The 23,180-nt window shown below is 42.7% G+C and overlaps 1 protein-coding gene across 1 annotated transcript in view; it reads left to right on the top strand.

Annotated features, from left to right (window-relative positions):
• The window catches only part of wtip (WT1 interacting protein), a 37,848-nt gene that overhangs the window by 4,977 nt on the left and 9,691 nt on the right, over positions 1 to 23,180 (top strand). The window contains exons 2-3 of the mRNA XM_065013173.1: positions 15,481 to 15,582; positions 20,917 to 20,984. Of these exons, the coding sequence (XP_064869245.1) occupies positions 15,481 to 15,582; positions 20,917 to 20,984 (170 nt within the window). The remainder of the gene's footprint in view (positions 1 to 15,480; positions 15,583 to 20,916; positions 20,985 to 23,180) is intronic.

Genomic DNA, 23,180 nt, shown 5'->3' with positions numbered 1-23,180 from the left:
CCATTCTTGCTTATGTAGCCTAATAGTGTATTTCACATGTCCCCAACAGTGGTGTACTGCTATTTGTAGGTGAGGGAGCGCCAAAATATAAATGTAAATTACATCATTATTTACTCAATCAAAGTTTGTACCGACAGATGTAGCCAATTGAATAGCCTATCATTATAGAATATGCATAAAATGCATTCTACAATTGCAACATCTGCCTTTGCCTAACCATATGGTCCAAATAAAATGTTATATTTTTAATGCTCTCAAACCAAAGTTAGGCATAGGCTACCTCATTTCATATAGGCCATCATCACTGTCCATCAATGAATGTTTATTCTTCACATTTTGCAGCTGAAACGTCCAAACTGCATCTCCATGCTAATCATTTGTTTGATCTCAATCAGTTTCATGGGAATATGGTATTAGAGCTTTTTGAATTAGCCTACTATTTTATGAGCCAATTAGAGTAGATTGTGATAGCAAACTATTAGCCTACTGTTTTATGAGCCAATTAGAGTAGATTGTGATAACAAACTATTAGCCTACTGTTTTATGAGCCAATTAGAGTAAATTGTGATAGCAAACTATTAGCCTACTGTTTTATGAGCCAATTAGAGTAGATTGTGATAGCAAACTATTAGCCTACTGTTTTATGAGCCAATTAGAGTAGATTGTGATAACAAACTATTAGCCTACTGTTTTATGAGCCAATTAGAGTAGATTGTGATAACAAACTATTAGCCTACTGTTTTATGAGCCAATTAGAGTAAATTGTGATAGCAAACTATTAGCCTACTGTTTTATGAGCCAATTAGAGTAGATTGTGATAACAAACTATTAGCCTACTGTTTTATGAGCCAATTAGAGTAGATTGTGATAACAAACAATTAGCCTACTGTTTTATGAGCCAATTAGAGTAGATTGTGATAACAAACTATTAGCCTACTGTTTTATGAGCCAATTAGAGTAAATTGTGATAGCAAACTATTAGCCTACTGTTTTATGAGCCAATTAGAGTAGATTGTTACAACAAACTATTAGCCTACTGTTTTATGAGCCAATTAGAGTAGATTGTGATAGCAAACTATTATTCTACTGTTTTATGAGCCAATTATAGTAGATTGTTACAACAAACTATTAGCCTACTGTTTTATGAGCCAATTATAGTAGATTGTTACAACAAACTATTATTCTACTGTTTTATGAGCCAATTAGAGTAGATTGTGATAACAAACAATTAGCCTACTGTTTTATGAGCCAATTAGAGTAGATTGTGATAACAAACTATTAGCCTACTGTTTTATGAGCCAATTAGAGTAGATTGTGATAACAAACAATTAGCCTACTGTTTTATGAGCCAATTAGAGTAGATTGTGATAACAAACTATTAGCCTACTGTTTTATGAGCCAATTAGAGTAGATTGTGATAACAAACTATTATTCTACTGTTTTATGAGCCAATTAGAGTAGATTGTTACAACAAACTATTAGCCTACTGTTTTATGAGCCAATTATAGTAGATTGTTACAACAAACTATTAGCCTACTGTTTTATGAGCCAATTAGAGTAGATTGTGATAACAAACTATTATTCTACTGTTTTATGAGCCAATTAGAGTAGATTGTTACAACAAACTATTATTCTACTGTTTTATGAGCCAATTATAGTAGATTGTTACAACAAACTATTATTCTACTGTTTTATGAGCCAATTAGAGTAGATTGTGATAACAAACTATTATTCTACTGTTTTATGAGCCAATTATAGTAGATTGTTACAACAAACTATTAGCCTACTGTTTTATGAGCCAATTAGAGTAGATTGTGATAACAAACTATTAGCCTACTGTTTTATGAGCCAATTAGAGTAGATTGTGTTAACAAACTATTAGCCTACTGTTTTATGAGCGAATTAGTGTAGATTGTGATAACAAACAATTAGCCTTTGTTTCAATCAAAGGGTATGTCCTGCCTAGTGGCGTGCGCTGCTGAGTTGGCACATGTGGATTTCTTTTGGACTATTCAGCTTCAGATAACCATCCTAAAATGTCATTAGAAATGAGGAGGTGTTTTTGGTGTAACAATAACATTGTAGGCTTACTATGCTATAATATTTAGTTTTGTTATGTGAAATTGCTAGACATGGATTCAGCTTTGTTCTAACTTTACTAAATGAGGATCGTTGTGTGAAGTGATAGTCTTCTATTTGTAATAATAGTAATAAGTGATGAGTATGACTATTCGGTGTTGGCAAAAGATCTTGATGAGATTTAATTTTAAGCAACTGGAGTGCTCTTCGTAGTGTTGAAAGGAAAATGCCATGATCTTAAAGTAGTTAAACCAACTTGTGGTGCTGAAGGATAGCTCCTCCATTTGGCCAGTTCAGGAAGAATACTACGTGGTATAGCTATTTGGTTATAGCCTAATGTAAAACAAATACACTGCTCAAAAAAATAAAGGGAACACTGAAACAACACAATGTAACTCCAAGTCAATCACACTTCTGTGAAATCAAACTGTCCACTTAGGAAGCTACACTGATTGACAATAAATGTCACATGCTGTTGTGCAAATGGAATAGACAACAGGTGGAAATTATAGGCAATTAGCAAGACACCCACAATAAAGGAGTGGTTCTGCAGGTGGTGACCACAGACCACTTCTCAGTTCCCATGCTTCCTGGCTGATGTTTTGGTCACTTTTGAATGCTGGCGGTGCTTTCACTCTAGTGGTAGCATGAGACGGAGTCTACAACCCACACAAGTGGCTCAGATAGTGCAGCTCATCCAGGATGGCACATCAATGCGAGCTGTGGCAAGAAGGTTTGCTGTGTCCGTCAGCGTAGTGTCCAGAGCATGGAGGCGCTACCAGGAGACAGGCCAGTACATCAGGAGATGTGGAGGAGGCCGTAGGAGGGCAACAACCCAGCAGCAGGACCGCTACCTCCGCCTTTGTGCAAGGAGGAGCAGGAGGAGCACTGCCAGAGCCCTGCAAAATGACCTCCAGCAGGCCACAAATGTGCATGTGTCTGCTCAAACGGTCAGAAACAGACTCCATGAGGATGGTATGAGGGCCCGACGTCCACAGGTGGGGGTTGTGCTTACAGCCCAACACCGTGCAGGACATTTGGCATTTGCCAGAGAACACCAAGATTGGCAAATTCGCCACTGGCGCCCTGTGCTCTTCACAAATGAAAGCAGGTTCACACTGAGCACATGTGACAGACGTGACAGAGTCTGGAGACGCAGTGGAGAACGTTCTGCTGCCTGCAACATCCTCCTGCATGACCGGTTTGGCGGTGGGTCAGTCATGGTGTGGGGTGGCATTTCTTTGGGGGGCCACACAGCCCTCCATGTGCTCGCCAGAGGTAGCCTGACTGCCATTAGGTACCGAGATGAGATCCTCAGACCCATTGTGAGACCATATGCTAGTGTGTGGTTGGCCCTGGGTTCCTCCTAATGCAAGACAATGCTAGACCTCATGTGGCGGGAGTGTGTCAGCAGTTCCTGCAAGAGGAAGGCATTGATGCTATGGACTGGCCCGCCCTTTCCCCAGTCCTGAATCCAATTGAGCACATCTGGGACATCATGTCTCGCTCCATCCACCAACGCCACGTTGCACCACAGACTGTCCAGGAGTTGGCGGATGCTTTAGTGCACACACACAGCTTATAGGTCTTTATCATTCTCACCACTAGAGAGATGGAAGGGAACAAACCACCATTTTCCTACCTCTAGGCTGCTATACATATTTATTTGGTTTGTCATTCTATTGTTTTTCATGGAATTTTTGTGGTGATTAAGTATAATTTATTTTGAATTTATCCGAATTTATCTTCCAGAAATAGTTTTACCATCTGCGTGTATTTTCAAATTGAAAAAATAGAGGGAGCGCCACTCCTTCATGCTCCGGCAGCACTACACCCCTGGTCCCCAAAGGTGTGGAACTCTCTGAGTTATGGGCAGCATCACTGAGTGTGCTACTGACGATGAAGGGCAATTATCTTTCTTCTCCAGATGTGTCCAGTGGTGTTGTCCTGTCCTGAGCACACTGGACATAATGTACCCACGGTGGAGGCACCAGACACTTGGTGATCTGCTTTAAATGAACAACAAATTAGACTTTTCCTGCTCAGTCCCTCTCTCTCCCTAACCCACTCCCTAGTCCCTTCAGTCATGTAAACACTGTCCACATCTGTTTTATAGGGCCTTTTAGGCTTAACAGCAACATTTATGGGAAATCATCTCAAGTCAACTTGGCTCAAAATACCATTAACTTTTCCTTAGCTTGTAGCAAGTTCCCTATTCTGTTCAGTTTTTCTTGTACCTGGTGGTGTGCACATGTACATGTACCTGGAGGTGTGCACATGGACATGTACCTGGAGGTCTGCACATGGACATGTACCTGGAGGTGTGCACATGGACATGTACCTGGCGGTGTGCACATGGACCTGGAGGTGTGCACATGGACATGTACCTGGCGGTGTGCACATGGACATGTACCTGGCGGTGTGCACATGGACATGTACCTGGAGGTGTGCACATGGACATGTACCTGGAGGTCTGCACATGGACATGTACCTGGCGGTGTGCACATGGACATGTACCTGGAGGTGTGCACATGGACATGTACCTGGAGGTCTGCACATGGACATGTACCTGGAGGTGTGCACATGGACATGTACCTGGCGGTGTGCACATGGACCTGGAGGTGTGCACATGGACATGTACCTGGCGGTGTGCACATGGACATGTACCTGGCGGTGTGCACATGGACATGTACCTGGAGGTGTGCACATGGACATGTACCTGGAGGTCTGCACATGGACATGTACCTGGCGGTGTGCACATGGACATGTACCTGGAGGTCTGCACATGGACATGTACCTGGCGGTGTGCACATGGACATGTACCTGGAGGTCTGCACATAGACATGTACCTGGAGGTGTGCACATGGACATGTACCTGGAGGTCTGCACATGGACATGTACCTGGCGGTGTGCACATGGACATGTACCTGGAGGTGTGCACATGGACATGTACCTGGCGGTGTGCACATGGACCTGGAGGTGTGCACATGGACATGTACCTGGCGGTGTGCACATGGACATGTACCTGGCGGTGTGCACATGGACATGTACCTGGAGGTGTGCACATGGACATGTACCTGGCGGTGTGCACATGGACATGTACCTGACGGTGTGCACATGGACATGTACCTGGAGGTGTGCACATGGACATGTACCTGGCGGTGTGCACATGGACATGGTCCATTGTTTTGTTTACAATTCTGACTGAAGCTCCAGCAGGATTGTACTATAGAAGTACAGTGGAAATAAGCAAAGCCTTAAACTTCAGTGGAAATAAAGTATAGTGGAAAATAAACAAAGGCAGAGAGAGAGGACAGGATTGGGGCAGTTGCTCCTATGAGTATTCAGACGATATCAGCTCAACAAATGTTGCTCTATCCTACCTCATTGTCAGCATATTCCCCTGTAAACATCTCAGCACCGCTATCTGTCTCGTAGTCAGATACCGTAGTAGACAGAGGAGGCTTCAGGCAAGTGCATGAGTCTGGAATGCAGCAGAATGTGACTGAGATAGCTGGAGGAGACCTTGGTCTGTAGAATGCACAATAAACTGTGTGTGTGTGGGGGGGGGTGATAATGACCTGCTTAGCAGAGATATCGTCAAGTGGTGGGAGTCCACATTCCCTCCAAAAATCAACCACCTCACTATAACACATTTCAGCTCTACTCCCTGGGAGCACTTGGGCCTTGCACTCAAAGTTCAGACACTTCGAGATCAGAGACCACAGATAGCCTTTGCCTTGTAAACCTTGTGAAGACTTGTCACTGCTAGCTTCACATTTCTCCAGCCTGTATCTCCTAGGAACAGCCATCTTTTCAAAGCAGAGCAGAAGAGGTGCAAGTGTGGTACAGATGGTATAATAGAGGTGCCATTACATTTTCAGGACCTGCCATTATCAGTGCAGATTCATGTGTTTAAATTGTATGGCAGCCAACAGTTTGTCCACACTGTTCATGGAATTGTTCGATGCCAATGCCCCAATTATGGGAAAAACTAAAACATGTTCAGAAATATTCCTGGATGTTCTGGAACAGTGGGGGAGTATTTAAAGACCATTAGCAGTGAGATACAGGGACAATAGCAGACCAGACCAGACTAGAGTAGTATGCTGGGCTTGGAGTTTGGAGGTAGTACAGATCGACCAGCAGCCTTGGCGTAATCAAGAGAGTCTAACTGCTGTCAACTGAGGCAATGCAGATTATAATCAATGACCACGTTTACATTATATATATATGTACAGTGGGGCAAAAAAGTATTTAGTCAGCCACCAATTGGGCAAGTTCTCCAACTTAAAAAGATGAGAGAGACCTGTAATTTTCATCATAGGTACACTTCAACTATGAATGAGAAGAAAAAAAAATCCAGAAAATTATGGTGGAAAATAAGTATTTGGTCAATAACAAAAGTTTATCTCAATACTTTGTTATATACCCTTTGTTGGCAATGACAGAGGACAAACGTTTTCTGTAAGTCTTCACAAGGTTTTCACACACTGTTGCTGGTATTTTGGCCCATTCCTCCATGCAGATCTTGAGCAGTGATGTTTTGGGGCTGTTGCTGGGCAACACGGACTTTCAACTCCCTCCAAAGATTTTCTTTGGGGTTGAGATCTGGAGACTGGCTAGGCCACTCCAGGACCTTGAAATGCTTCTTACGAAGCCACTCCTTCGTTGCCTGGGCGGTGTGTTTGGGATCATTGTCATGCTGAAAGACCCAGCCACGTTTCATCTTCAATGCCCTTGCTGATGGAAAGAGGGTTTCACTCAAAAGCTCACGATACATGGCCCCATTCATTCTTTCCTTTACACAGATCAGTCGTCCTGGTCCCTTTGCAGAGAAACAGCCCCAAAGCATGATGTTTCCACCCCCATGCTTCACAGTAGGTATGGTGTTCTTTGGATGCAACTCAGCATTCTTTGTCCTCCAAACACGACAAGTTGAGTTTTTACCAAAAAGTTATATTTTGGTTTGATCTGACCATATGACATTCTCCCAATCTTCTTCTGGATCATCCAAATGCTCTCTAGCAAACTTCAGACGGGCCTGGACATGTACTGGCTTAAGCAGGGGGACACGTCTGGCACTGCAGGATTTGAGTCCCTGGCGGCGTAGCTTTGTTACTTTAGTCCCAGCTCTCTGTAGGTCATTCACTAGGTTCCCCCGTGTGGCTCTGGGATTTTTGCTCACCGTTCTTGTGATTATTTTGACCCCATGGGGTGAGATCTTGCGTGGAGCCCCAGATCGAGAGAGATTATCAGTTTTTTAAAAGTTTTTTATTTCACCTTTATTTAACCAGGTAGGCTAGTTGAGAACAAGTTCTCATTTGCAACTGCGACCTGGCCAAGATAAAGCATAGCAGTGTGAACAGACAACACAGAGTTACACATGGAGTAAACAATTAACAAGTCAATAACACAGTAGAAAAAAAGGGGGGGAGTCTATATACAATGTGTGCAAAAGGCATGAGGTAGGCGAATAATTACAATTTTGCAGATTAACACTGGAGTGATAAATGATCAGATGGTCATGTACAGGTAGAGATATTGGTGTGCAAAAGAGCAGAAAAGTAAATAAATAAAACAGTATGGGGATGAGGTAGGTGAAAATGGGTGGGCTATTTACCAATAGACTATGTACAGCTGCAGCGAACGGTTAGCTGCTCAGATAGCTGATGTTTGAAGTTGGTGAGGGAGATAAAAGTCTCCAACTTCAGCGATTTTTGCAATTCGTTCCAGTCACAGGCAGCAGAGTACTGGAACGAAAGGCCGCCGAATGAGGTGTTGGCTTTAGGGATGATCAATGAGATACACCTGCTGGAGCGCGTGCTACGGATGGGTGTTGCCATCGTGACCAGTGAACTGAGATAAGGCGGAGCTTTACCTAGCATGGACTTGTAGATGACCTGGAGCCAGTGGGTCTGGCGACGAATATGTAGCGAGGGCCAGCCGACTAGAGCATACAAGTCGCAGTGGTGGGTGGTATAAGGTGCTTTAGTGCTTTAGTGACAAAACGGATGGCACTGTGATAGACTGCATCCAGCTTGCTGAGTAGAGTGTTGGAAGCCAGTGGTCTTATATGTCTTCCATTTCCTAATAATTGCTCCCACAGTTGATTTCTTCAAACCTAGCTGCTTATCTATTGCAGATTCAGTCTTCCCAGCCTGGTGCAGGTCTACAATTTTGTTCCTGGTGTCCTTTGACAGCTCTTTGGTCTTGGCCATAGTGGAGTTTGGAGTGTGACTGTTTGAGGTTGTGGACAGGTGTCTTTTATACTGATAACAAGTTCAAACAGGTGCCATTAATACAGGTAATGAGTGGAGGACAGAGGAGCCTCTTAAAGAACAAATTACAGGTCTGTGAGAGCCAGAAATCTTGCTTGTTTGTAGGTGACCAAATACTTATTTTCCACCATAATTTGCAAATAAATTCATTAAAAATCCTACAATGTGATTTTCTGGATCTTTTTCCCTCATTTTGTCTGTCATAGTTGAAGTGTACGTACCTATGATGAAAATTATAGGCCTCTCTCATCTTTTTACGTGGGAGAACTTGCACAATTGGTGGCTGACTAAATACTTTTTTCCCCACTGTATATATGAGAGGGAGAGAGAGAGAGAGACTGTATGTTTTATTGTCACATACACATAGTAGTACGGTTAAGAACCTTGCTGAAGGTTACTGGCCCAATGCTGTGACCGCTAGGCTACCTGCAGCCCTACATGCACACCAATATCCCTGTTTTTGAGTTGACTCATATAAACATCATATCCGTTTACAATAACCCAAATAAGCTCCTATCCTGGTTTTAAGAAACCCAGATAAGATGCCTGGGGTATGCTAATCTTAGACGGGATACTGTGGCATGTAAACATCTTATCCCATTTACTGTTGTTTAAACGGTCTGCGCAGACTCAGTTTCACATAGAATCAGCTTTGAAGTTCAGATGGGACAAGTTGGGATAGTAATTGAAGTCTGGACACTGACTGTAGTCCTCACAAGTAGCCTATTATAATATTAACTCATGCAGAATTACTTGTTTCTTGCAGTGAAATGATAGACCAAATGTTCATTTTGTCTCTGGAACAGAAATATAATTGTTTTCTTTAATCTTGAGAAAATACGAATGCACGCTTAGGTACCTGTTGTGCAGCTGAAACATGCAATTTCTTTCTGCGACATAAAAGCTGGCAAAATGTCACTTTCAACCATAACAAATATGCTTCCAAGGTGAAATGAATTACTGTCGGAATCATGTAGGATTGTTTTCACAGCTTTTAATTTCCTTAAAACTGGTCAACAAACTCCCCGGTCCATAAATGTCTTTGCTCCGCGAGAGAAGCAGAAATGAAAGAGAACGCTAGCGATGTCAACTAGATTGTTGATAAAGCGTTCATTCTATCGATGTATGACATCATTCTGGTGAGCAATTATTTTTTTAGTGTTCTAGAGCATCAAGGAATGACAGAATAGAAGCTGCGTGTATATAATTATAGACTAACAAAGTTGACTAACGAATAGCCTTCCTAATGTCGGAAATTATAAGCAGAAAAATATCTAAATGAGGGGTACAAACTTTTGGCTAAATGAGCAATATTCTGTTTATTTATGGATACAGGGATACTCGTGGGTGGGGAATCAAAGGTGCATGTAAACAGCTTGTCCTGAATAAATCAAATCAAAGTTTATTTGTCTCCTACACAGATTGCAGATGTTAAATCTGGTGCAGCAAAATGTTTTTGTTCCTAGCTCCAGCAGTGCAATAAACAGTAAATACTAATACACAAATAAGAACAAAAGAAGAACAAACAAGAGATGAATAAATATAAGCAAAATAAGACCTATGAGCTATTATCCGAATACAGTGTGAATGTTAACATTGTCAGAGTGCTTGTGGTTCAAGATCTGGAATCTTCAGAAACACCATGGAACACTCCAATCTGATATCTTGTTCACTTTTAGTAAATCTAACTAGTTCAGGTGCTGGACAGATACACATTTTAAAAAGTCTTCAACTCCCACAGTAGTTTATTGAGACACACAAAACATACAATATTTCGACCCCACTGGTATCTTTTTCATGTTCACTTTTAGGATTTTACATAACTACACTTCGCAGTCTTCTGCCTCTCTCCTTAAAGGGAATATAGAGGTAATATGGGATCTACCAAATCTGGACAGTAATATTTTATGTTCTTGCCCATGGCTGTTCTATATATTTATTTTGGCCAAGCTGTTGTGATTAAGATGATTCATAGTTTGGCTATTTATTCTTATCAGAGAGAATAGCCCTAATTTGTCCTCTTATCTTTTCTGAGTGCAGGAGCAGTGTCACAAGTTTAAATTGCAATAGGAAATGCCAATATTTGACTTTGGTCCAGCTGAATGACTCTTGTTGAAAGGAAAACATGTAGGCCTAACCTTTGGATAGCATTGAGGTACCGTAGTCCTTCATTTTTTACAATTTTATACAGAGTGCAAATTACGAAGGATGAATGAAACATGAGCTCCTCTAAAGGCAACAAAAGTTCACCTTTGGGAGGGTCGTTAAATATTTATAATTTGACGAGATGCGCGCCAACAGCAAGATGCATCAATCTCACCGGAGAAAGCATCCAAGCGAGCAAAACAGCGCCTGTCATACTCTTTAAGTATGGCTTTCATTGGCATCCATGAATACACACCACTGTAGTAGGCCTAATGACAATTGCTGAATGTCACTATGGTGTTTTTAACCGATGTCTCTTTCCTTTCATGAAAATGACCTGTGCACAGTGCACTGTTTGGATGCTGGAATTATTTTAGAGTGAACGAACCTACGCTGCCACAGTTAGTCTACTTTTTGAAGTGATTTGTTTGAAAATCAGATTTAAACATCATTACTGGGTGTGTTCATGCCACATTAAAATGTAATGCATTTTGTCTTTACTGTTAGGCCAATTTTTTTTTTTAATTGCGTGCACAAGGCTCCCAAGGATGTCACGGTATAATTCGCACTCTGATGTCATAGATGTAAAAAGCAGGGATGGGGTCAATTCGGAATTTAATTAAATTCAAACAATGAATTTGAATTGACCACACCCCACAGGAAGCAGAATTTGAATAGAATTTGATTTGAATTCAAAGCCATTCTGATAAGCACCTGAATTGTAACGGAGTGGCTGTACAGTAATATGCTATACATGACGTCAGAGCTCAGGGTCTCTGTATGGGTTTTAACTGACAACCATTCTGAACTTGAGCACCGCTCATGAATAAAGTGTTGTATCTGCAAGAATTCACCTTACCTCTGACCCAGACTTGTCTTCCCTGTCTGCCTGACCCTGCTGAGACCCCTGTCACCATCTAATCCTCCTAAAATGAGGCATGAGAAAGAATGACCTTGGTGTACATTTATTCATTATATTATCCAAGAATAAAGTCAATGGTTCAATAATTTAAATAACCATTATTGTCACGATCGTCTGAATGAATAGACCAAGGCGCAGCGTACTTAGAGTTCCAAATGTTTAATAAATATGCAACTCACCAAAAACAATACAGAAGGAAACGTGACGTTCTGGGCTGCTCACAGGCAGCTACACAAAATCAAGATCCCACAAACAACAGGTGGGAAAAGGCTGCCTAAATATGATCCCCAATCAGAAACAACAATAGACAAGTGCCTCGGATTGGGAACCATACCAGGCCAACAAAGAAATAGAAAACATAGATTGTCCACCCTAGTCACACCCTGACCTAACCAAATAGAGAATTAAAAGGATCTCTAAGGTCAGGGCATGACAATTATTCCCAGATCCCAGACTGTAGCTTTAAACCGCTGTCCTGTAGCTACTGTAGGTCTACCCATCAATTCAAGATGGAACTTTGTGTCATTCACTGAATCTACTGCAAAATTCACCTGATCTCCATAGACTGGTCTTTCACCATCTGATACCCTGCGGGATGCATGTGGGATCTGCGGGTCCCCACAGAGATCAGGGTGGCGCGGCCAGCATTTTTCACGCTGCAGGCGGGAGCAGGCAGTCAGACAGACGACTTTGGGATGAAAATATTTTTGTTGTCCCACAGATGATTTTGATACAGTCCTCTTTCTGCGTGGTATGCGTTAGCCTACCTATTGTATTGAAAGCACATATTTTTTTGCATTATTCACACGCAGCTTCAACTTCAGTAGACTTGACCTAGTTGGGTGTGAGAGTTCAAGTGTGCCTAGTGTGTGTGGTCTCATTGAAATAGAGTAGGCTTCCTCCATGGGTGATGAATCACGTGGCAGTTAACGAATATGAAATCAACTTAAATATGGAAATAAATATTGATAATGAAAAGAAGTGAGTCGAAGTGCAATGAATAAATGTAATCATCTTTGAAAATGATTACCCATTTATTTGTCTCTGCCTGTAAATCGTCTTCCTGAAAGGTAAGCTATATCCTATAGAACTATGCAAAACATAGCAAGTGTTGCTGTCATCATTCTTGCTGCTTCCACTTCAGTAGCCATACCTGCGAGCTCTGGTGCACGTGTGGTCTCAATTAAATAGAGTAGCATGGGGCAGTCATCTTTCCAAGGAAATGTACTTCCTAAATAGGCCTATGATTAGGCTATAGTTTACTACATTGCCTAGAGATAGGTCTAAATATTTGAAAACCATATTTCTCAGTCTGAAAATCTTCCCAGTCCTAAAAGGTAGACTATAAAAATAGCTCAAGAGAAAGTACAAGTCTCTCCAACTCTGCTGTCTTCAAACTACATTTAAGATATTGACTGATATAGCCAGGTAATACAATGTAAGGGCCATTTGAGAATCTCTGGTAATTTAACCTATTTCTAAAGTTTCTTATGTTGTGCATTTGATATTTCCTATCGGGCGCAAAATTGCTGGGACCATGGCTGGCAAGTGAGCTGTGTCACATATGCCTAAAATAACATTGCGGGGCTGCGGTTGGGTTTGGGATCAGTTCTTGCGGTAGCGGGTTGGAGCCGGACAGAAAGCCAGCAGGTGTGGGCAGGAGCGAGATGATAAAGATCAGTCCCACACAGACCTCTACTGTGCACCATAACAGTGAAGCCTGTAACTTTAGAGCTGTTTATTACTGTGTCAGTGTGAAAAATCGAGAATTAGCTTGGGAAACTGACAGATCAATAGCGTTACGCTGACAAACTGACTAATACAACTCACATTGCACTGGCAAAACGTCAGAATATCAATCTTCAATTGTTTGGCTGATGGTTTCATTGTTTGATTCAGGTCTAGTTTGTTTGAGGAAAAAATAATAGCAAATGTAATCCAACTTTTGGCCAGCTTTCTCTCCGACGGTACATCAACTGGTAAAAGCTCGTCAAGTTCATTTTTAAACGTGACAAACAAAGGCTACAAAACATTTCTATACGTACAATTGCTGTTAGATAGTGATATGAGGTGGCTATTATTACTATCTGACAGATAACTAGAGGCTAGAGCTGGCCTGGCTGTGGTAGCTACTCACTAGCATAGCTTTTTCATTCACCTCAGTCAAGAGGGGATGAAACATTAGCTAACGTCACACAGTTGCCTCGTTTTGTATCTTATTCCAATAATAAAACTGGGGGGGACAAAAATGCAATTTTAGATTGTGAAGGGATCTCATCTTTAGTCTAATAATTTTCCCATAGCCTCCCAACTGTTCCCTTTTAATTGCTACCATGATTATGCGTTTTCATCTTTTTTTCTGTAAGAACAGATTTAGCCCTGTCCATATAGGCCAATTCCCACCAGTCTAAGGGGTTAAGACCTGTCAAAAAGAGACAACCTGCTTCTATAGCAGTGTCCAGCACATATTTTAAATTGGCCTGGCTCTAGAAAGTATCGTTGCCTTGAAATACTGTCAGAATAAATTGGTAGAGAGAGGACTAGATGATGACACTCTTTCTTCATTACTGTCATCATGGGAGGAAGGTGGTGGTGGGGGGGAAGTCAGCCCCCTGTAGAGATGTTGTGTCCTGTAGGCGTGGTGACCCTGGACTCACCCCACCCAGGCTTTGACCCTGCGCTCACTGTGGAATGTGACCCCGGCAGAGGCCATCTTGTGCGTGAGAGGAAAGCAGGGGAATCATTAGTCCAATGCTATGTCCAAATAGTTGTCACCGGCTGGGTGCCTTCCTTAGTAAGGGTTTACTATTAACCTAAAAAGAACCACGTAGATGAAAGTGTCTAGTCCACACCTGTGGGTAATTCACCTTTTTTCCTCTACATTGTCTTGTGTTTGCAGGTCAGTGGTCGCATTTAACCCTAATTGTTCCTGTAAGTCGCTCTGCCTAATGACTAAAATGTCAATGTAAAATCATGATGATTATGTCAACAGATGTTAAACCTCTCTGGGATAGGAGGGACGCAAATGTCTCACCTGGCCAATTGCCAGGAAATATGCAGAGCGCCAAATAAAAAATAAAAAATGCTATAAAATTCAAACTTTCGTTAAATCACGCATGTACGATACCAAATTAAAGCTACACTCATTGTGAATCAAGCCAACATGTCAGATTTCAAAAAGGCTTTTCGGCAAAAGCATAAGAAGCTATTATCTGATGATAGCACAACAGTAAACAAAGAAGGAGTAGCATATTTCAACCCTACAGGCGCAACACAAAACGCAGAAATAAAATATAAATCATGCCTTACCTTTGACGAGTTTCTTTTGTTGGCACTCCAATATGTCCCACAAACATCACAAATGGTCCTTTTGTTCGATTAATTCCTTCGATATATAACCAAAATGTCTATTTATTTGGCACGTTTAATCCAGAAAAAAAACTGTTTCCAATTTGCGCAACATCACTACAAAATATTTCAAAAGTTACCTGTAACTTTGCCAAAACATTTCAAACTACTTTTTAATACAACTTTAGGTATTTTTAAACGTTAATAATCGATCAAATTGAAGACGGGTCTATCTGTTTTCAATACAGGAGGATCACAAACCAACACTACTTTTCAAGTCTTGCGCAACTCTCAAACAGTACACATAATGTTACCCTGTTTCATGATGACCGTACTTCTTCATTGCACAAAGGAATAACCTCAACCAGGGTTGGTGGTGACATTCAGTGGAAGCGGTAGGAACTGCAAACAAGTGCCTAAGAAATATAGTTTCCCAATGAGAACTCATTGAACAGACAGTGACCTAAAAAAAAAAAATCTGAATGGTTAGTCCTCGGGGTTTTGCCTGCTACATAAGTTCTGCTATACTCACAGACATGATTCAAACAGTTTTAGAAACTTCAGCGTCTTTTCTATCCAAATCTACTAATAATATGCATATCTTATATTCTTGGCATGAGTAGCAGGGAGTTGAAATTGGGCACGCTATTTATCCAAAAGTGAAAATGCTGCCCCCTATTAACCTGTGTCTATTCCCTCCTCCAGGTATCTGTATCAAGTGTGGGAAAGGTGTGTATGGAGCCAGCCAAGCCTGTCAGGCCATGGGGAATCTGTACCATACCAACTGCTTCACCTGTTGCTCCTGTGGTAGGTGTATATATCCCTCTGTCCTCTACTCCTACTCAGCAGCTGCATCATTGGCTGGCATCACAGATGTCCTGTATTTTCATTTCTTAGCACAACATTGATGTTGGTTGCGAGAGTGTCTTTGGGAGTTATCAGCAGAATGCTCTATTCTCTATTTAGACAGGAACACGGATGATATTATGGAACGAGTGGGTTGTAGAGACGGCTGTTGAATCTGCAGTCAACCTGAAAAAAATGTGTTTATGCATGTTGTGTGTATGTGTGTATATGTGTGTGTAGGGCTGTCCTGTCACCTGACTCCAATTGTCCTCTCTAGTTTCAAGTGGAGACGAGGGTGATGCTGGAGAGAGTTTGGAGCAAGGTTGCTTTCATTCATGCACTGAAGTACATGGATGCTGATCCCTTGGCTTTGGAAGAAATGCATATAATTGACATGTAATTGAATACATATACTTTCAGGTGTATTGTGTGGTTGAAGAATGAGGGGCAGTGTCTCTAATCCCGAGGTTTCTCTACAGATTTCTTTTGACCTGCTTTGAAAAGTGTACTTGAGTCAGACCAGAGAGATATACTGTAAGTCTGTTTATATTGGTCAGACATTATTGCCCATCTATAATGGTTTAAACAGTACAGAAAAATAGAATCTATACTTCTCTGTTATTCAGAATTTAAATTAGTTTGGTGAAATCTATCCAGAAGTGAAGCAAGTCTTCCCCTTCTTATTCTAGTGGTCTCTGTATATAGATGATAACAGGCCCATCTTGACTCTTGCGATGGTTTATTCCTAACGTAAACTCTGTGATGTATTATTGGGTCTCTTATGAATGGGAATGTTTGCTTTTTAGAGTGTTTTCAACCCCTCTGAGAAGTTTAGTTTTAAAGTGCCTGCAGATCTCTAAACACACCTAATGATGTATCAACTTATTTGTTGACAAACTGTTTTTGTTTTACTTTTTGACTAAAAGTCCACAAACGTTACTCTGTAAGATTCAGGAGCTCCATAGCAGAGAGAGTTCAGTTCTCTGAGACATTGCTGGCTGGTAGCCTTGGGCTTTGTTTAACCATGCATAATTGAGCCCTCCTCTTGGCTTGCTCCTATGGTTGCACCCTTTTTTCATGAAATGGCCAGGAATGCAAACTACCCCCTCCACTTCAGCCGGCCTTCCCATGAGGACCTCAATCAGACAGTCACAAAGTGTACCAGGCCTGCTTATCAGAGGGGGCCGGCCTGGCATGGGCTCTGAGCAAACACACACATAAACACACACACAGATAAGAGCACACAGACCGATAAACGCACACACACACACACACACACACACAGAAATGTGTGCGTGAGTAATTACACGCTCACACACCACGCACACACTCAACCCCCCTCCCCTACCCACCCAAACATACCCACACACACCTCCTCATTACTTTACTAGTCTCAACTATACAGTCATAAGACATACCTCTGTGACCTGTTTATTTCCTGTACTGGTGTTGACGCCCAGCTCCTGACTGGATCACCACCCACTTCCTCCTTCCACATGCCTTTTGTCTGCTTGCTCACATGTATCCATGCCTTTAATGGGGCACACTAGTGATTAACTAGTTACATCTGTGTTACTGTAACACATCCTGCTTGTGCCTCTCACACCAGCCAGGAGAAAACAGCCAGGGGCCTTGTATTTCTGAAACCTGTTTATGATGCATTGTGGTTTCCTCAGTCACTCACCAGCTGCACCTGGCTGGCTGGCTGGCACAGGGTACACAGCTCAATGTTGTGCTGTCTGCTATGGGGTTCTGGTTGGGGAATTGTGGCTGGCTGAAGTAAGTAGAGTTAGCCTGGCTACTTCCCATATAAATATAATCTAGTCATTCTATTTCTATGCTACTCCCTCATCTGAGTGTAAATTGTGGGATCTGGCCAAGGTTTTAAATGATGTACAACAGCTTGGTGGTGTAAACCATGCTGCCTTTGGCGATGGTTCGACTACTTGATCATGACTTTCGCTGTGATTTAGTTGTGGGGTAGTTTCTAAGAGAGACTGAGTGGGTCAAGGTTTTATTTACATTTAAGTAATTTAGCAGACGCTCTTATCCAGAGCGACTTGCAAATTGGTGCTTTCACCTTATCCTAGCTCTTAATGATATTAGAGAGACTGGGGGATTTCGTAGCTTCTGGGTTTTCTATTTGAGAGATGTGCTTGTGGCTCTGTTGCTGTCTTAACTTGGCTGTTCTCTTTAAAGAGAGACTTACTTAAAAACAATTTTGAAACAGCAGCAGGTCAGCACATGCTCACGTTGCCGGGATCGAAACATTCCTGTCTAAAGTCCCGAGCAATCTGAGTGAGTCACTACCTCCAGCATCCTTATTTTACTTACCACAGTAGTGGGCAGGCCCTCCCTCCGCCTCTCCCTCTCTGCCTCCTCCCCCTCAGATCCCCGCTGCCTGCCTGCAGGTGATAAAGGCCCACTTGTTCTGAGAGGAGAGAGGAGAGGAGAGGGAGGAGAACGGAGGAGAGGGAGGAGAGTGGGTGGGGTGGAACCTGAGAAAGTACAACATGCTTGATGTTTCCCTCCTACAGGAAGAATATGTAGATACTGAACATATGGGGATTTGGGTACAGTTGAATTTAAAAGAGATGGTAATTTAGGACATTATTCACATTCTTGTCTTGGCTTAGCAACTATAGTTTAAAAAAAAGTTTCCTGTGGCCAACAGCCAGGTAATTAAAAGTCAACATAGTAGCATAGGGATTTTATAAACCATATGTTGGAATTATCATGGCCAGGCCAACTAATGACCTTGTGTAGTGAACTACTGTGGCTAGTCCTGGATCTCGAGGGAGAGAGTCTTAACAGTGAGTAACCTAACCACTGTCAGTTTGCGGACTCTGCACCTCACAGGGCACAATAACATACCACTTAAACAGCAGAGGGGCCAGTGAGGACTGGAGCTCCACAGCCGAGCCCAAACTAAACCCAGCCTGCATCACACTGTTGTGGTTTTAGGAATTTAAGATCAGTGAGGGATGAAATCACTGTAACGTGAGGTCATTGTGATGTGAGGTTGTTGTCTCAATGGGGTTGGAGGGATGACACAGGTCCAATGACATGTCCAGATGCCAGGCTGGTTGGCACCAGGAGTGGCAGTCAGCAGTGCTACAGTACCGCCACCAGGCATCCATGACTGGTCCACAATCTACCACACTGACCACATGATCACAAGACTTTGATTGCTGGAGTATGACTCACTAAGGATTTTATTTTTCCTCTGAGAATGATTTTATTTGACCAGTGCGTTGTGTTTTAAACGTTGCTTGTAAATGTATTTGCAATTCTTATAGAATGTACTACTTATATATCCAAGCCTTTTGCCGTGCTTTTACACCTGCATTGTTTGCTGTTTGGGGTTTTAGGCTGGGTTTCTGTACAGCACTTTGAGATATCAGCTGATGTACGAAGGGCTATATAAATAAATTTGATTTGATTTGATTTACGTGATTCATTTGTGGAATTTCCGTTGAATTGTTTAAAATGATTTCTGAAGGGTTAAATATCTTGCTGAGAGAATCGCTCCCATTATTTCAAGATGCACGGCCCTTTATGTGCATGTCTATGAAACGCAGCACTGAGTCATGGGAAACCTATGTTGGAGCTGTAAAGACTATGTACAGTATCTTGAGTGTAAAATCCCAATCAGGGAGCCATTTGGTCCTGAACTCCATGGAAAATGCCACATGTCCCACCGTGCTCAGGGGCTGTGAGCTGAGGAGAAGAGGAGAGGAGCCCTGAGCCCCAGCCCACTGCAGCCAGCCCAGCACTTTCCTCTCCTGTGACAAAGGCTAGAGGGAGGCAGGGAGCCCTCCCCCTCTCCATGAGGGAACGAGGGAGGGAGGGTGGTGGAGGAGGGTTGAATGGGACCAACTAGTGACCTCAGGCAGAAAGAATGTCCCCGTTTGCTCAGGCGGCCCGCTCCCTTAGCAGAGCACCACAGTCAGCGAGCGCCGAGGGCTTTGTGTTTCACCTTCCAGATGCACTCGCCAGAGCAAAGGTCACCAGACAGACACACAGCAACATGCGCCAGCTCTGGCTCACTGGTGGGTTGTTGATTTGAATGTAATGGTTTTTATACGTTTAGTCACTATGAATTAAAAGAGCTCCTCCTCTGTATTCAACAGGAAATATGTTTTTTCTCTCTCGTCCAGCCTCCAACTCTAAATGCTAATAGTTCCTCGCTTTCAGGCTTAAGTCTCACCTATTGCGTGAACAGCATTCTTCGGCTGCTATAGCCATTTATGTGGGTGTTAATGTATTGCTATCTCCCAGCAATGTGACACTGTGTGTGAAATACAGTGATTGCATACATTTGGGTGTAAAAAGGGGGACATGTCTTTCCCAAGCCAGGACACCCATACAATCAATGGCAGCTCAGGACGGCAATTAAATCTGACTAATCCTGCAGATTTATGAGCTCCATGCGCTCTGTCTGCCAGGCTGAAGTCACTGCGCTGCCAGAAAGAGAAGAGACTGCTGCTGCCATTTAGTGCATTTGAATGGGCATGCATTAAGAGCAGCATCGCAGGGGGCACAAAGGCCAGGGCCAGTGGGAGTGAGCAGTGAGGAGATCTTTCCTTTTATCCTGTAGAATTTACTGCTACTGTGCTCATGGAGCCCCAAAATGGTGACTTTGGGGAGGGACTGACTGTTAGTATGGCCCTGCCTATACCAGACATGGGGAAATCCTTTGCTCAGGCTCCTGTATTTGGGCTGTGGTGGTGTGTGTGTGAGCTGTACACAATGGCAGGGGTAGTGGCGAGGAGGGGTGAGGAGGAACGGGAGTTTGTAAAGCTGCTTGGGCCTGGTCTGGATGGTGGGGCTGTATTGATTGTTTGCTGGTTCTAAGTAGAAGGAGTCCCATGGGGATCAATGGATGACCAGGGTATTGCAACAGTAGTGTGGACCTCAAACGAGTAAACCTACATTATGCTACTATCATCTGCTTTAGTCACTGGTGTTTCCTGTTGACATCTGTTATCGTTGTGGCTTTAATGGAACAGAGAGGAGTCAGGGGAGTAGGAGGCAAAAAGTCAACTCCCATTACTGTTTATTCTCAGCAATGCAGTTTTGGATAATGCATTTCAAATATCATCAGGAGAACCCCTGGAGCATTTCAGCATTGCTCAAAAGGCTGGAAACACTATTTCCTTGATGTATTAACTTTCTTATAGCCTACGGGTTGGGTAAAATCACATAGCAACATTTTTACAGTCTTCACTTTGACAGGGTCTGATACAGGAACACTTCTATACCCCAGCTCACACACTTACTTCTCTTCTTCAGGGAGGAGGCTGAGAGGGAAAGCTTTCTACAACGTCAACGGCAAGGTCTACTGTGAAGAGGACTTCCTGGTGAGTTACAACATCTGTTGTCCCTGTATGCCTCCTTATGCACATGCATTTATGTGTATGTTATGATCATTATGCATATGTTCAGAGGTTGAGTTCTCCATGTCCTTCAAAAAAACACTCACCCCTCGATGACAGACTTGGGAGAGGAGCGGTTGCATATTCTAAAACCCTCCAGAGGAAACAGACGTTTCACTGCTACAATTAAGGTTAAGCACCACCCCTCAAATTCCCACTAATTTCCCCAAAATTTCCCCAAGGAGCACAATTACCCCACTGCTCTCATCCCATTACTCCCCAGCACTTAGAATTATAGAGGGAGGCGGAGTGGCTGTGGGCAGCTGCAGGCCTCAGACGGCCTCCTGTATGATGTATCCATCTGCCCAGGTTGAACACAATGGGAAACAGACACAAGTTATTAGTATGTATTGATCTCTTATAGACGTCCGTCAATCTATGATCAATGGGACCCAGGTGTTTTATAGCAGTCGTTTTTGTCTTCCAAAAAGATACAGACTTATTGTTTATTACTACTGAATTAGGTTGTTAGGTTGCAATTGACTTACTTAATGTAAATGAATCACTCCATTACACATAAACATTGCCCATTGGCCCCTAAAACAGACTTTCAATTGGCTCAGAGGATGAGTGCTAAGAGTGGTATTGGGTCTCCTCATACTGTAGATGTAAAGAATAGATCCTAAAGGGGTCAGGTGGTGGATGTGACTGTCATGTTTTATCTATGTTTTATGTTTTATTTTTTGTCAGGTCAGGGTGTGACGAGGGTGGGTATGTGTGTTTTTATCCTGTCTAGGGTTTTTGTATATCTATGGGTTTTTTGTATGTCTAGGTAATGTAGGTGTATGGTGGCCTGAATTGGTTCCCAATCAGAGGCAGCTGTTTATCGTTGTCTCTGATTGGGGATCCTATTTAGGTTGCCATTTTCCATTTTGGTTTTGTGGGTTATTGTCTACGTGTAGTTGCATTTCAGCACTTGTGTTTATAGCGTCATGGTCGGTTTGTTATTTTGTTAGTTTGTCTAGTGTTCTTTGTTTTAATAAAGAAGAATGTATTCATCTCACTCTGCGCCTTGGTCTCATCGTTATGATGAACTTGACAGTGACAATCAATCAATCAATCAAATGTATTTATAAAGCCCTTCTTACATCAGCCGATGTCACAAAGTGCTGTACAGAAACTCAGCCAAAAACCCCAAATAGCAAGCAAAGCATCGGCAGGGTAGCCTAGTGGTTAGAGTGTTGGACTAGTAACCGGAAGGTTGCAAGTTCAAACCCCCGAGCTGACAAGGTACAAATCTGCCGTGCTGCCCCTGTTAACCCACTGTTCCTAGGCCGTCATTGAAAATAAGAATTTGTTCTTAACTGACTTGCCTAGTTAAATAAAGGTACAATTTTTTTTTTAAATAAAAATAAGCACGGTGGCTAGGAAAAACTCCCTAGAAAGGCCAGAACCTAGGAAGAAACCTAGAGAGGAACCAGGCTATGAGGGGTGGCCAGTCCTCTTCTGGCTGTGCCGGGTGGAGAATATAACAGAACATGGCCAAGATGTTCAAATGTTCATAGATGACCAGCAGGGACAAAAACAAAATAATTACAGTGGTTGTCGAGGGTGCAACAGGTCAGCAGGACAGGAGTAAATGTCAGTTGGCTTTTCATAGCCGATCATTCAGAGTATCTACCGCTCTTGCTGTCTCTAGAGAGTTGAAAACAGCAGGTCTGGGACAGGTAGCACATCTGGTGAACAGGTCAGAGTTCCATAGCCGCAGGCAGAACAGTTGAAACTGGAGCAGCAGCACGGCCAGGTGGACTGGGGACAGCAAGGAGTCATCAGGCCAGGTAGTCCTGAGGCATGGTCCTAGGGCTCACGTCCTCCGAGAGAAAGAAAGAAGGAGAATTAGAGAGAGCATACTTAAATTCACACAGGACACCGGATAAGACAGGAGAAATACTCCAGATATAACAGACTGACCCTAGCCCCCGACAATAAACTACTGCAGTATAAATACTGGAGGCTGAGACAGGAGGGGTCGGGAGACACTGTGGCCCCATCCGACGATACCCCCGTACAGGGCCAAACAGGCAGGATATAACCCCACTCACTTTGCCAAAGCACAGCCCCCACACCACTGGAGGGATGTCTTCAACCACCAACTTACCATCCTGAGACAAGGCTGAGTAT

This window comes from Oncorhynchus nerka, linkage group LG28 (assembly GCF_034236695.1).
Source record: "Oncorhynchus nerka isolate Pitt River linkage group LG28, Oner_Uvic_2.0, whole genome shotgun sequence".
Lineage (NCBI taxonomy): Eukaryota > Metazoa > Chordata > Actinopteri > Salmoniformes > Salmonidae > Oncorhynchus > Oncorhynchus nerka.
This window is presented reverse-complemented; position numbering and strand designations above follow the sequence as displayed.